The 13,303-nt window shown below is 43.2% G+C and overlaps 1 protein-coding gene across 6 annotated transcripts in view; it reads left to right on the forward strand.

The window, feature by feature from the left end:
* Positions 1-515: 515 nt before the first annotated feature.
* The window catches only part of TDRKH (tudor and KH domain containing), a 445,279-nt gene continuing 432,491 nt past the window's right edge, over positions 516-13,303 (forward strand). For 4 of the 6 annotated variants that reach the window (XM_069218300.1, XM_069218302.1, XM_069218305.1 and 1 more), the window contains exons 1-2: positions 516-599; positions 9,951-10,103. In XM_069218300.1, the coding sequence (XP_069074401.1) occupies positions 9,980-10,103 (124 nt within the window). In that variant the 5' untranslated portion in view covers positions 516-599; positions 9,951-9,979. Of the gene's footprint in view, positions 600-6,848; positions 6,939-9,950; positions 10,104-13,303 lie in introns of those variants that run through there. The other 2 variants (XM_069218301.1, XM_069218304.1) reach the window with 1 other exon arrangement.

The raw sequence follows: 13,303 nt of genomic DNA on the forward strand, positions 1-13,303 counted from the left end.
ATGTAGTCATATCATTCATGCCAACAGACCTTTCAGGCAGGAGACTCCTGATTTTTTAAGCTAAAAAGGATTTTTTTTTTCTGTCTCCCGCCTAAAATCAATTGTTTTTGCTTTAATGTGGGTCAGTGGGGAAATAAAGTCCATCCAATATTTATTTTTCAAAATCTCCCACTTCCTAATCTTATCATGTTGGCATGTATGCTTTAGAAAAATCACAAAAATAAATAAATAAATGAGGTCACCAGGTCGTCCCCTTGGCATAACTCAAACAGCCATTAACCTGCGAATTACGCGAAAGAGGAATATTCTATTGTCGTTACGCATTTGGGTTCGCGAGCTCATGCTCCCCGCTACCTGCTATTGGCTAAGTCTTCCACGAGCCGCGACCCAGTAGCTCAACCGTGTATGCCTGATTGGCTACATCGGAATGTTTCGGCCTGATTAGCTATTGGTTACGCAGCCGCAACGGCTGCACGCTACGGTGCTGTTCAGCGCCGCACCTTATTGGCTGATGTCGGAGACTGGAAAGGGTTTGGCAGGGCTGTGATTGGAGGTAACGAGGGATGCGCGTAACGGAGTCAGTGAGGAGGCAGACGCAGGTGAGGAGAGAGAATGAAAGGCGCTTTGTCGTGGGAGGTAGTCGACCCTTAGATATGTAGTCCAATTTTCCCGCCCCCCCACCGTCCAAAACCTTACCCACCTTCTGGGCTTTGCAGTAGGAGGTTTGTTCCAATACACACACGGGACCGACCTTTTGCTGTTGGGTTTCTTACTAGCTTTTTTTTCTGATAGCTCCTTTGAGCCCTGTGATTTACCAGACGTGGGCACCAGGGCTTAATAATGTTAGTCAGGTGATGCAAAGAGGGTCCCACATCAGAATCCGCCCGCCGTCTTATGGGGGGGTATGCAGGACTCCGCTACGGAGACGGAACTGACAGCCCAGCTCTCAAGCTCCGTGGCTGCGTCGTCTCTAGTTATAGACAGGGTTGCCACCTTTACCTGAGAAAAATACCGGCTGTTTGTTTACAGCATCTTCCTGAGGAGCGGACATGGTACTTAAATATAACTTGACATAAAATTGCATTCTTTAACACCACTTTTTTGTCTTTGTTTAATTATGTTAGGCTTCCTTAATGCAACTATGGAACGCGTTAAAACGATTTACTTATGTTTACCTATTAAACAATGTACAAATAAGGGGGATACTGGTTTTACGTGACTTTCCTAATTTGTGTACCGATGGGGATGCTAAAACACTGGTTACTCATGTAGAAAAACGGCCAGGTGGCAACCCTAGTTATAGGGTTTGTTTGCCAAAGGGGAACTTGCTTGGAGCAAAGGAATGTCACCTGCACCAGATTTCAAACCCCATGCTTTAACAGAGGTTTCATTTTAACAAGAACGTGTATTTTAAATTACTTTATTTTCTTAGTCTGAAACCGTTCCACTTCTTCGCTTTCCCTCTCTAAGCCCCTCTGAACAGGCCTTGCCGAGAGCGTGAATTAACTTGAAAGTCAAGGTTGAAGCCCAAGCAAAAGGCATGGTAATGTCTATTTTAGTGAGAGATCCGTCTTTTTTTCTGAGGGGAGCTTAGATAATAACCTGTCCCACTTCTCATCTTACCCCTCTAAACAGGCCAAAGACGCTAACTGGAGCGTGGATCACTTAAAAGACCAGGAGGGAACACAAGCAAAATGAGTGGCGATGGCCGTTTTAGTGAGGCATTTCAGTTTTGACTCACTGGAACAAGAAGTAAAGTACACCCGTTTCTCTATGCAGGTTTCTGCTCTGAATGCGAAGCATAGACATTTCGGTAACCAGTTCATGGTGCCAGCCCGGTTCCAGTTAAATAATAGATGCTGGCTCTGGTAACTAGCGGGATCCCCTCTATTCCAGCACTATAAAAGTTTGTGTATAATGGAGTAACCTTCCTTTTTTTCCCTCGGAAAAAAATGTGTAAAGTTTCCCCCCCCCTCTCTCTAAGAATCCCATCCACAAAAGCTTTCCTGTGCTAAGTTCACTCGTGCCAGCTTTCTGGAACAGGTAAAGTTGTAAGAAAGAAAGAAAACATTGCCCCAGTGTTTGCAGTTTTGTAAGTGGTAGTTAGATTTTACAATTTTTGTGGTTTCTTCCTTGCAGATTTTGTGAAACTCACGACTGAACCCAGAAAGATATACATTTCTGGACAGTAGGCAAAAGTCTGAATTTATCTAGGGGTTATATGTGTGGATCTGTCAAGGTTTTCCTGCAAAAACGAATGGTGGATTAAAAAAACAATGAAAATAAGTAAGCAAAATACAAATAGGTGACAATGTATTCATTGTATTTTTTTGCACAGCAACAGGTTTACAGAAATAATAAACCCGTAACATACGTCGGACTCTTCTGGTTACAGGAATAGGTAGAGTTTGCTGATTGTCCAAAAACGGATGACACCAGAGCCATCAACGGAGCTATTGCTTATGACTTTGTTTGTGTACCAACATGCATCAATTCTTATGGTAAAATCTAATAAATGAAAAATCAACAAAGAAGACCTATGTATTTTTTTAAATATGCCCTAGATAGTCAGCACAGCAGTCTTCGTACACCTCCCACTTTGGTTTATCCTTAATATTTGATTCAGAGGACATTTTTTGCAGAATAAGCTTTCTCTTCCATACATGCTTACAGTTGGAAGCCAAACATGGAGAGAAATTCAGTTGATAATAACAAGGATGTGTGTTCCACACTTTTCCTGGAAAAATGTTACCCCCAACACACACACTTTTGTATAAGGGTATATCACCCACAACAGTAAAGGCCCCAAACACAATTTGGAAACATCAATATTTTTCCTTTGAAATTCATTCATTCTTGTAAGTGGATAACTGTAGTATTTACGCTTCGTGTGCACTCCGGTAAATTTACCAATCCCTGATGTTTCTGAAAATTAGGTACCACTAGAGTCCAAGGTGGTGTGCCTTGTATGGATTACACTACATTGCTTTTTTTTTACCCAAAATGCAGTGCAAATTCAAAACGTTGGCAAAAAACGATGACCTTTCTAGAATCAGCTGGGACCCAAAAAATTCCTACCATCCAGCGTTTCCAATCTTCTGATAAAAATGATACCGCACTTGGAGGGGTTGGCCGATCGCCCTCAATAGAGACTGGTCAAAACTTAGACATTGTGATGTCAATTATGTCGTCTTTTAAATATTTTATTTATTATTTTATCATAGTACAAACCAAACACAGCCCATGGACATGCACATCCTGGCAGGGTGTTTCATTATTACAGTGTGTCATAGAGGTCACTGGTGACAGTGAGTATGATACAATTATGTGGTTGAATCTTGGTGTAGGCTTGGGATGTGTAAGTGGCAGGAACTCCGTGCATATTGGGGTAATCCGTGTCAGGAGCACATGGGTACTGTGCTTTGAGGCCTGTGTCATGCGGAGACAGCAATATCCATTCCCTTCTAACCGATGCCATGGACTCAAGTGATAACAGGTAGTCTGCCAAATGTCCTTTAGCTTGGATGTTGAGGGCTGCAGCTTAGCATATAGCTCACTAGTAGTATTGCAGTATGTTAGACTTGTTAACCAGGCTGTGACTTTTCACGAGTGTTTGCTTCCTCGGTAAAGGGCGATCTATCGTTTGGCTAGTAACAGTGCAATAGCAGTAAACCTGTGGGACCCCCTTAGGTATATCCCAGTCATAACACATCAGGGCCAGCAATGGGTATGGGGCAAGATCAGTACCAATCATGATGGAAAGCCGGGAGAATATGGGTGCCCCAAACGGTCTTGATGTGACAGCATGTCCTTGTCAAGTATGCAAAATCGGCCCCATCGACATGGCACTTGATGCAGCTGGAGGATCTTGTGGGGGTCTATTCATGCTAGTGTGCAAGGCTTAGCATAGGATCTGCTTAGGTGTTTGTAATGTATGAGCTTGTGGCAGTGGTTGGGCAAGACTATTTGCGGGTGGGCAAAACGGGGAAAAAAAAAATTGTCAGTCAGGGGACATCCAAGGTTGTTTTCCCAGTGCTCCCCAAGTTTCCATTTGCTCTGCAATAGAAGAACCACACTGGTGTGGTACAACTTGGAAATCAGTTGACTCCTTTCACTGTTATTGATCACTAATGTCAGGGAAAGGAAGTCTTCAGGGGCAAGGAATATGGGCCCATAGGGCACTGTGACTACGTTTCAGGATGAAGTGGCCCGTGTGAGTGGTGTTTGCGAACTTAGCATCATCTGCGTGGGAGAAAACATGGCCACCAGGGAAGAGGTCTCCGAAGATGTGCAGGGCATGTTTTGACAGTGTGTGCTGGACCAGATTCTCTTGGGTTATGGGAAGCCAGTGATTATCTGTCATTGGCAATTCTGGGGAATAAAGGATTCCCCCCGTAGCTGAATACGTTTCCTCCATGCCTAGCTGGTGGTGTAGTGGATCTGGATATCTGTGGGGTCCAGCGGCAACCCCACAGGGAGTAGGGAGCATAGAGGTGTTGAAGCTACATAGTTTATTTCTGGATTGGAATATGGAAGGTGTGTGTCTGCATGGTACCAGTAGCAGGCAAACTGACATTGCGCGGCTAGATGGTATATGTGGGACGCCGAAACCAATTAAATTATATGGGAGTTCAAGGGTGCCCCAGCCAACCCGGGGAAGCCTACCAACCCAATTGGCTCCTCAAGGTAGCAAAAACGGCACTGAGGAGTATAGGTATGTTTGAAAAGAGGTACAAAGACCAACTCTGGGAGCGCAACCATTTTTATGATGGCGATGCAACCCGCCATAGAGTGTGGGAGATGAAGCCATTGCTCTATCTGAGTGTTCAGTTGGTTTATGGCTGGGCCGTAGTTCAACCGTATTACCTGCTGTTTGTCGTGATGTAGGGTAATGCCCAAATACTTAACCGGGCCATCATACCAAACCAGGGGAAACTCGCCCATAAAAGGTGCTGTCGCATCTGTGAGGGGGAACAACTCGGATGTGGGCCAGTTAATGTGTATGCCCGATAAGCCACCAAACAACCTCACAAAGGTTCCAAGTTAAGGTATCTGCAGGGTGGTGGACAAATAATAAAATGTCCTCTGCATATATAGAGGGAAGTAAGGGGCCCATCTTAACGTGCATGCCATGATGCATATGTTTCTCTTGGAGATGCCGCACCATAGGGTCCATGGCAATGATGAAGAGCAGCAGGGACAGGGGGCAACCCTGTCTATTTGCCCTGGGGTCAGTGAAAGGAGCAGTAAGGGAACCTTTTGCCCAATTCCGCCCACAGGTTGCGAATATAAAAGCATGACTAGTGAGATGAAGCCGCGGGTCAAACCTAGCTTGAAGAGTGTAGCTTGTAGAAAAGGCGATTCCAAAGAATCAAAGGCCTTCTCTGCATCCAGCAGGGCAACAACAGTCGGGATAATTGATTCAGCACTGAAAAAAAACGCACAGTTTAGTGATATGAAGTGGTGCCGGATGAACTTGGACTAGATGGGGGAGATAATCTGGTTGATCAAAAGCGATAGATGATTTGATAGATTCTTAGCAAGTATCTTCTAATCAAAATTGATTAGCACCAGTGGGTGGTAGGAGCTACAATATTGCAGGTCCATTAACAGGGTTATCACCGCTTTTCACAGTGTTAGGGGGAGTGTCACCTTGTCAAGAGTTTCTGCATACATGGCAACTAGGTGAGGGGCAACCAGGTGAGGGGCAAGGATGTGTGTTAAAGTTTTATAAAAGATTCAGGTCAGCCCGTCTAGTGTGTTGATGGCTTGCACTATCTGCTTGCTCGAAATCGGCTCACTGAGGATCTGCCTATGGACATCTGTGTGCCTGATCATCGCTATCTCTGCAAGATAGTCCACCAGGCTCGTAGTGTCACCCGTCAGGCGAGAGGTGTACAGGTTTGTGTTATACCGGAGCAATGTGGTAAGGACTTCACTGTTGTCAGTTATCTTCTCCCCATCCGCTGTTACTAACTCCGGAATGTAAGAGCTGCCTATATGTGGTTGGAGCAACCTGGCCAGTGAGCGGTCTGGTCGCTCCCCTGCCCCATAACATCCGGTTCTGGCAAACTTTGTGAAGTAGTGTCTCGAGCTCAGCCAAGTCATGATATTTGTCCTAGAGTGGAATACATTGGTGCATTTGTGGTCTATGGTGTTGGTACGCGTCTGCCTGGTCAATGTTTGTCAACTCGGTTCCTATGGGAGTTAGGCTATTGTGTATGTCGCTCAGAACCCCGGTGTGTTTGGAGATGCACACCCCTCATATATAGGCCTCTAAGGCCTTCCAGAGGGTGGCCTGTGTGGCAGCTTGAGCCTGTGTTGAGCTTGAAGTACTCCACAATTGCCGATTTGAGTTTGGAGCCAAATAGTTCATCTTGTATTGCATGGGAAGCACAGTTGATGCTCCAGGCCCCCACCAAAAGGAATACGCAGAACCATCTGGAATGGAGAGTGATCAGAAAGTGTGCGCGCGAGGTTTGTAACAGAGTTTAACTATGGGGCAAGCGTGGTGGAGAGTAGCCAGTAATCTACATGAGTTCCCTTGTCATGGGCTGTGAAGAAAAATGTGCATGCCAGGGTGGAAGCATTGTTTAAACGCCAGGAGTCACAGAGTAAATAGGTATCGCAGATATCGAGAAGAACCAGCAACGAGCATGGCTTACCGGTGGGGGAGGCAGTAGTGGTATCCAGCAGAAGGTTGCGTAGTATGTTAAAAGCTCTACCCATTACGTTGTGATCAGTGTCTAGGCATCCAATCGGGAATTGGAATGTTTGAGACAAATCTAAGGAATCAGGCAACCTGTGTGCCATGTCGGGTCAGAAACTGCAAGACGTGCTTTCCCTTACAGGTATAATTGAGGCCCCTGATGTTCCAAGAGCAAAAGGAGAATTCTGCCACTGACCTCCCACAGGGCTCGAAAAATCCACTTACATTGGTGAGTCTTACTTGATCAGGTCGAGCTATTTTTAATACTTACTCCTCCCTTCTGGTGAGTTGACACTGAACAGGTGTTCTGTTCAGTTGAAAAGTGGAGGGGCAATAAAAGATGCCTTTAAATCTTGTTCTTATGTCACATTTGCTCTGTGTTCACAGGCAGAGGTCAACTGTCAGTGTTTCTTACAATTAATTTTCCTTCTGACTGCAGAGTTCCAGGACTTTGCAAGGTGAACTGTGTGACCTGCTGCTTAGAATGTAAAATAAAAGGATATAGGGTGTCAGGTTTTTCCTAACACACAACATTTAAATGACTAAGTCAACTGTGCAAACATTTAAAAATATATTTCAGTAGTTGTGAAAGCCCTTTTCTTATATTTCTGTGTGATGAAAAATATTTTAATAGGATGAAAACAAATCAGAATACTTTACATGTTGATGTGCAAAGGCTATGTTTTCTGAAAACCAATTTTCACAAATTAACACATTACATAGTTTTATCAATAAAGCTGCAAGTTAGTGGAGAGTTTTTTTGGACATTTCTTGGAAAGTTACTATGTGTAGATGACAATATGTTACCACATCATGGTTTAGTAATATATTTATTAAAATTGAGCTTTTAAATATAAACTGAGAAACACTCCTGCCCTGATGGCAATGTTGTTAGTAAATTAAAAGAAGTCCTGAGTTATGTTGGCTACACTCTTGTGGTGCATGCAGGAAACTTTAGTCTACTTAATCAAACAAGAGGTTTTTTTTGTACTACAGAAATGCTGAGCTCACATATTTGAAGGTGAAATCATATGTGAGAATTAAGAAAAAGGTGATTGTAAACTATTTGCCTAGGATTACACAATTTGAGACCCGTTTACGGGTCAAGTACATTACAGCTAGGTCGAGTAGATTATTTAAGTTACTCGACCTGCAGGTCTAGTAAAATTTTTATGATTTTTCGAGCCCTTTCCCAGTATTGTGTCGTCACAACCCAACTGTGTATTCATAACCTGCCAACATTGCGGATATACAGAGATCTCTACTGTGAATGAATGCAAACATACTAAAACTAACATTCCAACAACTTCCTGTCTGGAGGAGGGGAAGATAGTTATGGGTCACATAGTTGTCATCATGGGTATGTGATCTGGGGAGTGGTTGTGTGGGGACCCTCCGTGTTTTATCTAAAGTGTTCAGGGGCAGATCCAGAGAGCACGAAGCCAAGTTCCATGACCATTTGACAGAGGCCTCAGGTTTACTTGTGGCTCCTGTCAGAGTGGGGCCTCTGGCTGCTCTGTGACAATCCGCTGCTTGGAGTGCTCCCGAATACCCTAAACCGCTCCATTGCAGGTCGCGCATGGCGGAGGTTGTGGGAAGGCACCCCTTATGTTTAGGAATGCGGATTGTTTGCCATTCCGAATGCACTGGGGCAGAATTCCCTGGAGCTTCAAAGCAATGAGGCCATTTTGGTTGCTGCCTGGCCACACCCCAGTGATATCTTCATATGGTTATAGTTTTGGTCCATTCCTATGAGTCATGCTATGTCAACCCACACATGGGTAAGAAAACATGCTGGCATCCATGCAAGCCTCATGACCTTTGATTTCCCTTGTTCTCTAGGTTTCAGAAATGCCCTAGGTTGGTAAGTTTCCCTTGTTGCTGGCTGACCCAGAGCAATCCATCCATTCACCCACGGCAAATGAGGAAATTGGGATTTCTTTGGGTACTGTTTTGGCATAAGGGCTGGTAGACTGGGGTGAATCCTCCATTCTGCTTGGTCCTGGGGTTGGTGGCCTGATGCCAAGCTAACCTTTTGCCCCCTCCCCATTGTTTTTCTCACTTTTTCCCTCTGGGACTCTGTTGGGCTTGCATTACCCCCCCATCTGTGGGAAGACCTCCACTATCAGACCACTGAACAGAAGGTCCGAGCTCATCGGGTTAACAAAAGTGATAGACCGGGAGGTGGAGTTGCCCATCCTGGCATTGCACTGCAGCCCTCACCCTGGGAACCACACAGTATCACCAATCTTCCCATACCCACCTGGGTAAGATTGGAGGGTTCACCTGCTACCTTCCTACCCTTGTGGGCAGAGGGCCCATTAGACACTAGGGGTCGGTGTACAAAAAAAAGACGATGTGAGGTGGGCATCGGCTGGCTTGATATCACGTTTTAGTTTTAGCTGTGGTTGTTGATAGTAGTGCAAGATCTACATGGCCTCTGTATTTACAACTGCTGTGTATTTGAAAGTTCCAGTAACCAAAATAATGTCCTGAAACTCTCTTCAAGCCAGTGCTCGGACACTGTAGACGAGACTAGGGTCTGATAAATAATGTATACAAGGCCACTTGCTAGTGACACAACTCACACCATATCATATAAAACATTCACAATAACATTCCCCTTGTGCAAAGAAGTCTCTTTATTTTAAATGTAAATTTTTGAATAACCCTGACACTTTTGATACTCTTGCATTGTTTGTCGAACCAAACAGAAATTCAGAAACCTGGAATCTTTTGCAACCTGGATTGAAAGGGAAATTATTTTATGTATGACCTCAAGAGCAGGGAAGTAAATGTAGCTGCCCTTTGAAAATCCAGTACTCGGTGGAACAGATGATTCTGTGTCATCAGGTTTTTTTTTTTGTTTTTTTTTAATCGTCAATTGTTTTAAGAATGGTGTTTTAATTTAATTTTGTTTTCACTTCATTTGAACTTTTGTGGAAAGTGAAGTGTTCGAAGTGGCATATCGTGAGTATTTTTTTTTCTTCAAATTCTGTATCAAGCTAAAATGATGATGTTCTATGATATTTTATATCTTACATTTAGAGCGGGCCACTTTGCCTAAATCAATGTTTAAAGCATCAGAATGTTAATTAAAAAGGGATGTAATTCAGATTTGCTATCGTTGCCCTACCAGGTTTGGGAATTCTGCTGTTTTCCAAGAAAACTACTGTTTAGAGTTAAAGGATATCAGTGAATCTTCTTTTAAGGTTTAAATGTATGTTTATTTCCTCTATAGGTCAGAGGTCAGACACATGCTTCTGAAATATGTCGACTAAGACAAGTTCATGGAATAACCTCAGCACTCTGCAGAAAGTAGCTTTGGGGCTTGGTATTCCAGCCAGTGCCATCATCTTTTACATACTTTACCGAAGGTACCAAGAAAGCAAAGGTACGTTTCAGTTGCCCTAACATTCCAAACTACTTTCCTTACACCTTTCATAAGTGATTTCAAACAAGCAGTTGTATGGGTGCTTCATGTGCTTTTTTCCTGTTGAGAAATTTTGGCCAGGAAAGGGAAGAAAAAGTTGGTTCCTAATGGTGCTGTGACCTGCAAATAAGTATCTTGTGGTCTGAGTGTTCAGCAATGTGTTCCTTGTATAAGCTATTTCGGGAAAGGCAGTCTCTCTGTCCTGATTTACTCTTTCCTTCATGTCTAACAGACTTTACTTATGACTGTGAGGCTAGTTTCTCTAATGTGCAGGTGCCTTGGCTGCTGTATGGACCTGCATCAGCCCTGTGCCTATTATGCCACTTACTACCTGTAACTTGGCACCGCGCACAGAAACTTGAGGTCTATTGAATATTTCTCTTGCAAATAGAACTCTAGGTGATTAATCTGGACAGGAATAATACCCATTGGAGTACTTAATTAAAAATAAGATTCCATACATTCTTTTAAGTTATCCTGCTTTCAAATAGAGGTTGGCCAATAAAGAGAAAGCAAGCTGGCTATTATTATCCTGTGTCCCTTTGGAACAAGGTTCAGTGAAATTGTAGGGAGTGTTGGGTCTGTGGTCCTAATGGCCTCAAGAGTCATATCTGGGCCAAATCTGAATCCGACACTGTTCTTAAAGTATGTCCAAATTTCAGCCCACCCCTTTGTACTTCTTTAAATCAGCACCAGGAGCTGTCCAATGAAAGCCTGGGGTGCATACCATTACCATGGCTATTTGAACATAGCAGCACAGTAACTGTATTTTTCAAGTGATCCTATATACATGTGATTTATTAATTTTATCGGAAGTATATGGTTGGCTTAGCCTAGTCTCATCTAGGGTTACACTAACCCTTTTTCTTACTCTCTTTCTCTTCTACTGTCGGTCTTCTTAACTCTCTTGAAACAAGCGGTGGCATATGCCACAAAAATAAACAGAAAACATGCAGACATCGAAATGTAGCCACTGTGTGCTTGCTATTTTACTAGTGCGGTGGTTTTATTTTTTGTATTTTTTTTACCAAAGCTTTTCATTTCTGACATGCGTTCTATCTGTAGTAAATAAATTACAAGCTAAACCGGCACTCAAACTGCGAACAGCCAGAATTTTACAATGTAGATTTAAACTTTGTAATGGTAGCTTTAAGAAGGAGTTAGAAAATACATCTCCACATAACCGGACAATCCAGAGTGCTGGTAAAACAAATAGTCTGTATTTTAAGTTTATCTTTAAAAAAAAAAAAAAAAAGACAGTTTTGTCCCATATTTGTCACAGAATCTTGCAGAGGTTAAAGTCATTTTTAGTTAGGAAGAGTACCAAGAAGATGACCGAAGGGCTACCAGGCTTGCAGATCGGATTATATACCATATGTGGATCCAGATAGAGAGTATGAAGAATGTGTTTTCTCATGAAGAATGTGTTTTCTCCATGCAGGGCGGACAGTTTTCAATTAACCAAACTGGTACACAGCAGAGTGGGGTTCGCCTTCTCCATCGATAATGCAAGTACCATTGCAAATGTTGAACAGTTTGGAGGCCACAATAAAGGACGTCTATCAGAGGCCTGCACTTCCACTACCAATTCTGTTTTACAGCTCAGAGACGTATCTACTCTGCAACTGCCAGTATTTCTTCCAATTCCTGTGTATTTAAAGCCTGTTCTGGTATCAGAAAACATATAATCACCTGAGAAATATGCCCCCACCCGAAACAGTCCATAGTGCCAATGACAGAGATGCTCCTTGTTCTCCTTACTACAAAGACTTTAGAGGCGCATGACCTCTGGATAGGGGAGATGATACTGATGTTGCCAGAACGTCTTCATTCGAAGAGGATAATGCAGATGCATAACCAGATTCCAGTAAAGATTAAAAAAGGAATCCATTTATAATTTCCCACAATGCAAGCCCTGAATTGGCAACAAAGGATTTGCCACCATACAATAAAGGAAAATCAATGCTCTAGTGAAGAATGAGTCTCACAGTTACCAGTTCAGCCTTTGAACTAAGGCCATAGAGAAAACATGCTTTCTAACAGACTGTAAGGAATCGTCCCACAGGCGTGCCAGGTCTATATCTATTTTTAAACATATGTAGGGTGAAGGTGTTCTCAGTATACCATATCCCAGAACCCTTACTGCGAATCTGTCAATAACTGAAAACACAAGGCCACAAATTTAGCTCCAGCATGTATTTTGAATCAAGTAGAAACTGATTTGGTGGTGTCAGCTGCACTATGGGGTAGGTCCAGAAAATCTTCCATGCCATACACTGCCCACACAGGTAAGTAGGGCTGTAAATGTGATTCTGTGTGCAAATTAGTTAATATTCCAGCTACAAATATAGTTAAAATGTCAAACACACTCCTCAGGAACCCCAAAAACTCTTAAATTGTTCCTTCTGGAATGCATATCCAGTTTTTCCACTGAATCTGTCAGTTGTCTGTTCAATCGCTTTAGGGACTCTATCTGTTGCATGTTTCCTGATAGGTCTGTATTTACTGTTTCCTTATTTTCCTTTAACGTCTTGGTTCTTTTGGCCAAGTTGTCGAGTTTGGTGTCTATACCCCTTCTAGGCTCCTAGAATGTCCTTCTGGTTCTGCTCCGAGGTCCCAAACCTCAGCATTAGTTGCCCCACATGAGGGCTGTAAGGTTTGAGGCAATCTGAATGAGTTTGTAGTCAAGGTCTTGAAAGAGGGCCTCCTGAAAGGTAGGCAAGATCTGGATTTAGATGGGGACATTCAGAGGATACATGGAGATCCATTCAGGGGAAATGATTCCCGCAACACCCCTTGCAAAATATTGGCCAATTTCCTAACTTACTCAGCAAAGGAACACATTTTAACAGGCTCTGAAGGAAGGGCCACTCGCACATGAGAATTTTACATACCATATACATTCAGATATAGATCAAATCAAGGCTCAACAACAATGGGAGTTAAGGCGCAGAATTGAGGAGCTGAAAAAACTGGGAGCGAAGATACAGCTCAAACTTGCATGGAATACAATAGGGGAAGTTCGCCAAAACATAAAGATAGCAAGGGAGCCACATCATTTTGAGAAGAGCGGTGCGCCGCATTGGGTTTAAGGGCAGACCCTTCCATCGTTGTAAATCTCGGTCAAAGGCCGTGATCAAACCTCTGAAGTTAAGTTGCCA

The sequence above is a fragment of the Pleurodeles waltl genome, chromosome 12 (assembly GCF_031143425.1).
Source record: "Pleurodeles waltl isolate 20211129_DDA chromosome 12, aPleWal1.hap1.20221129, whole genome shotgun sequence".
Taxonomy (NCBI): Eukaryota; Metazoa; Chordata; class Amphibia; order Caudata; family Salamandridae; genus Pleurodeles; species Pleurodeles waltl.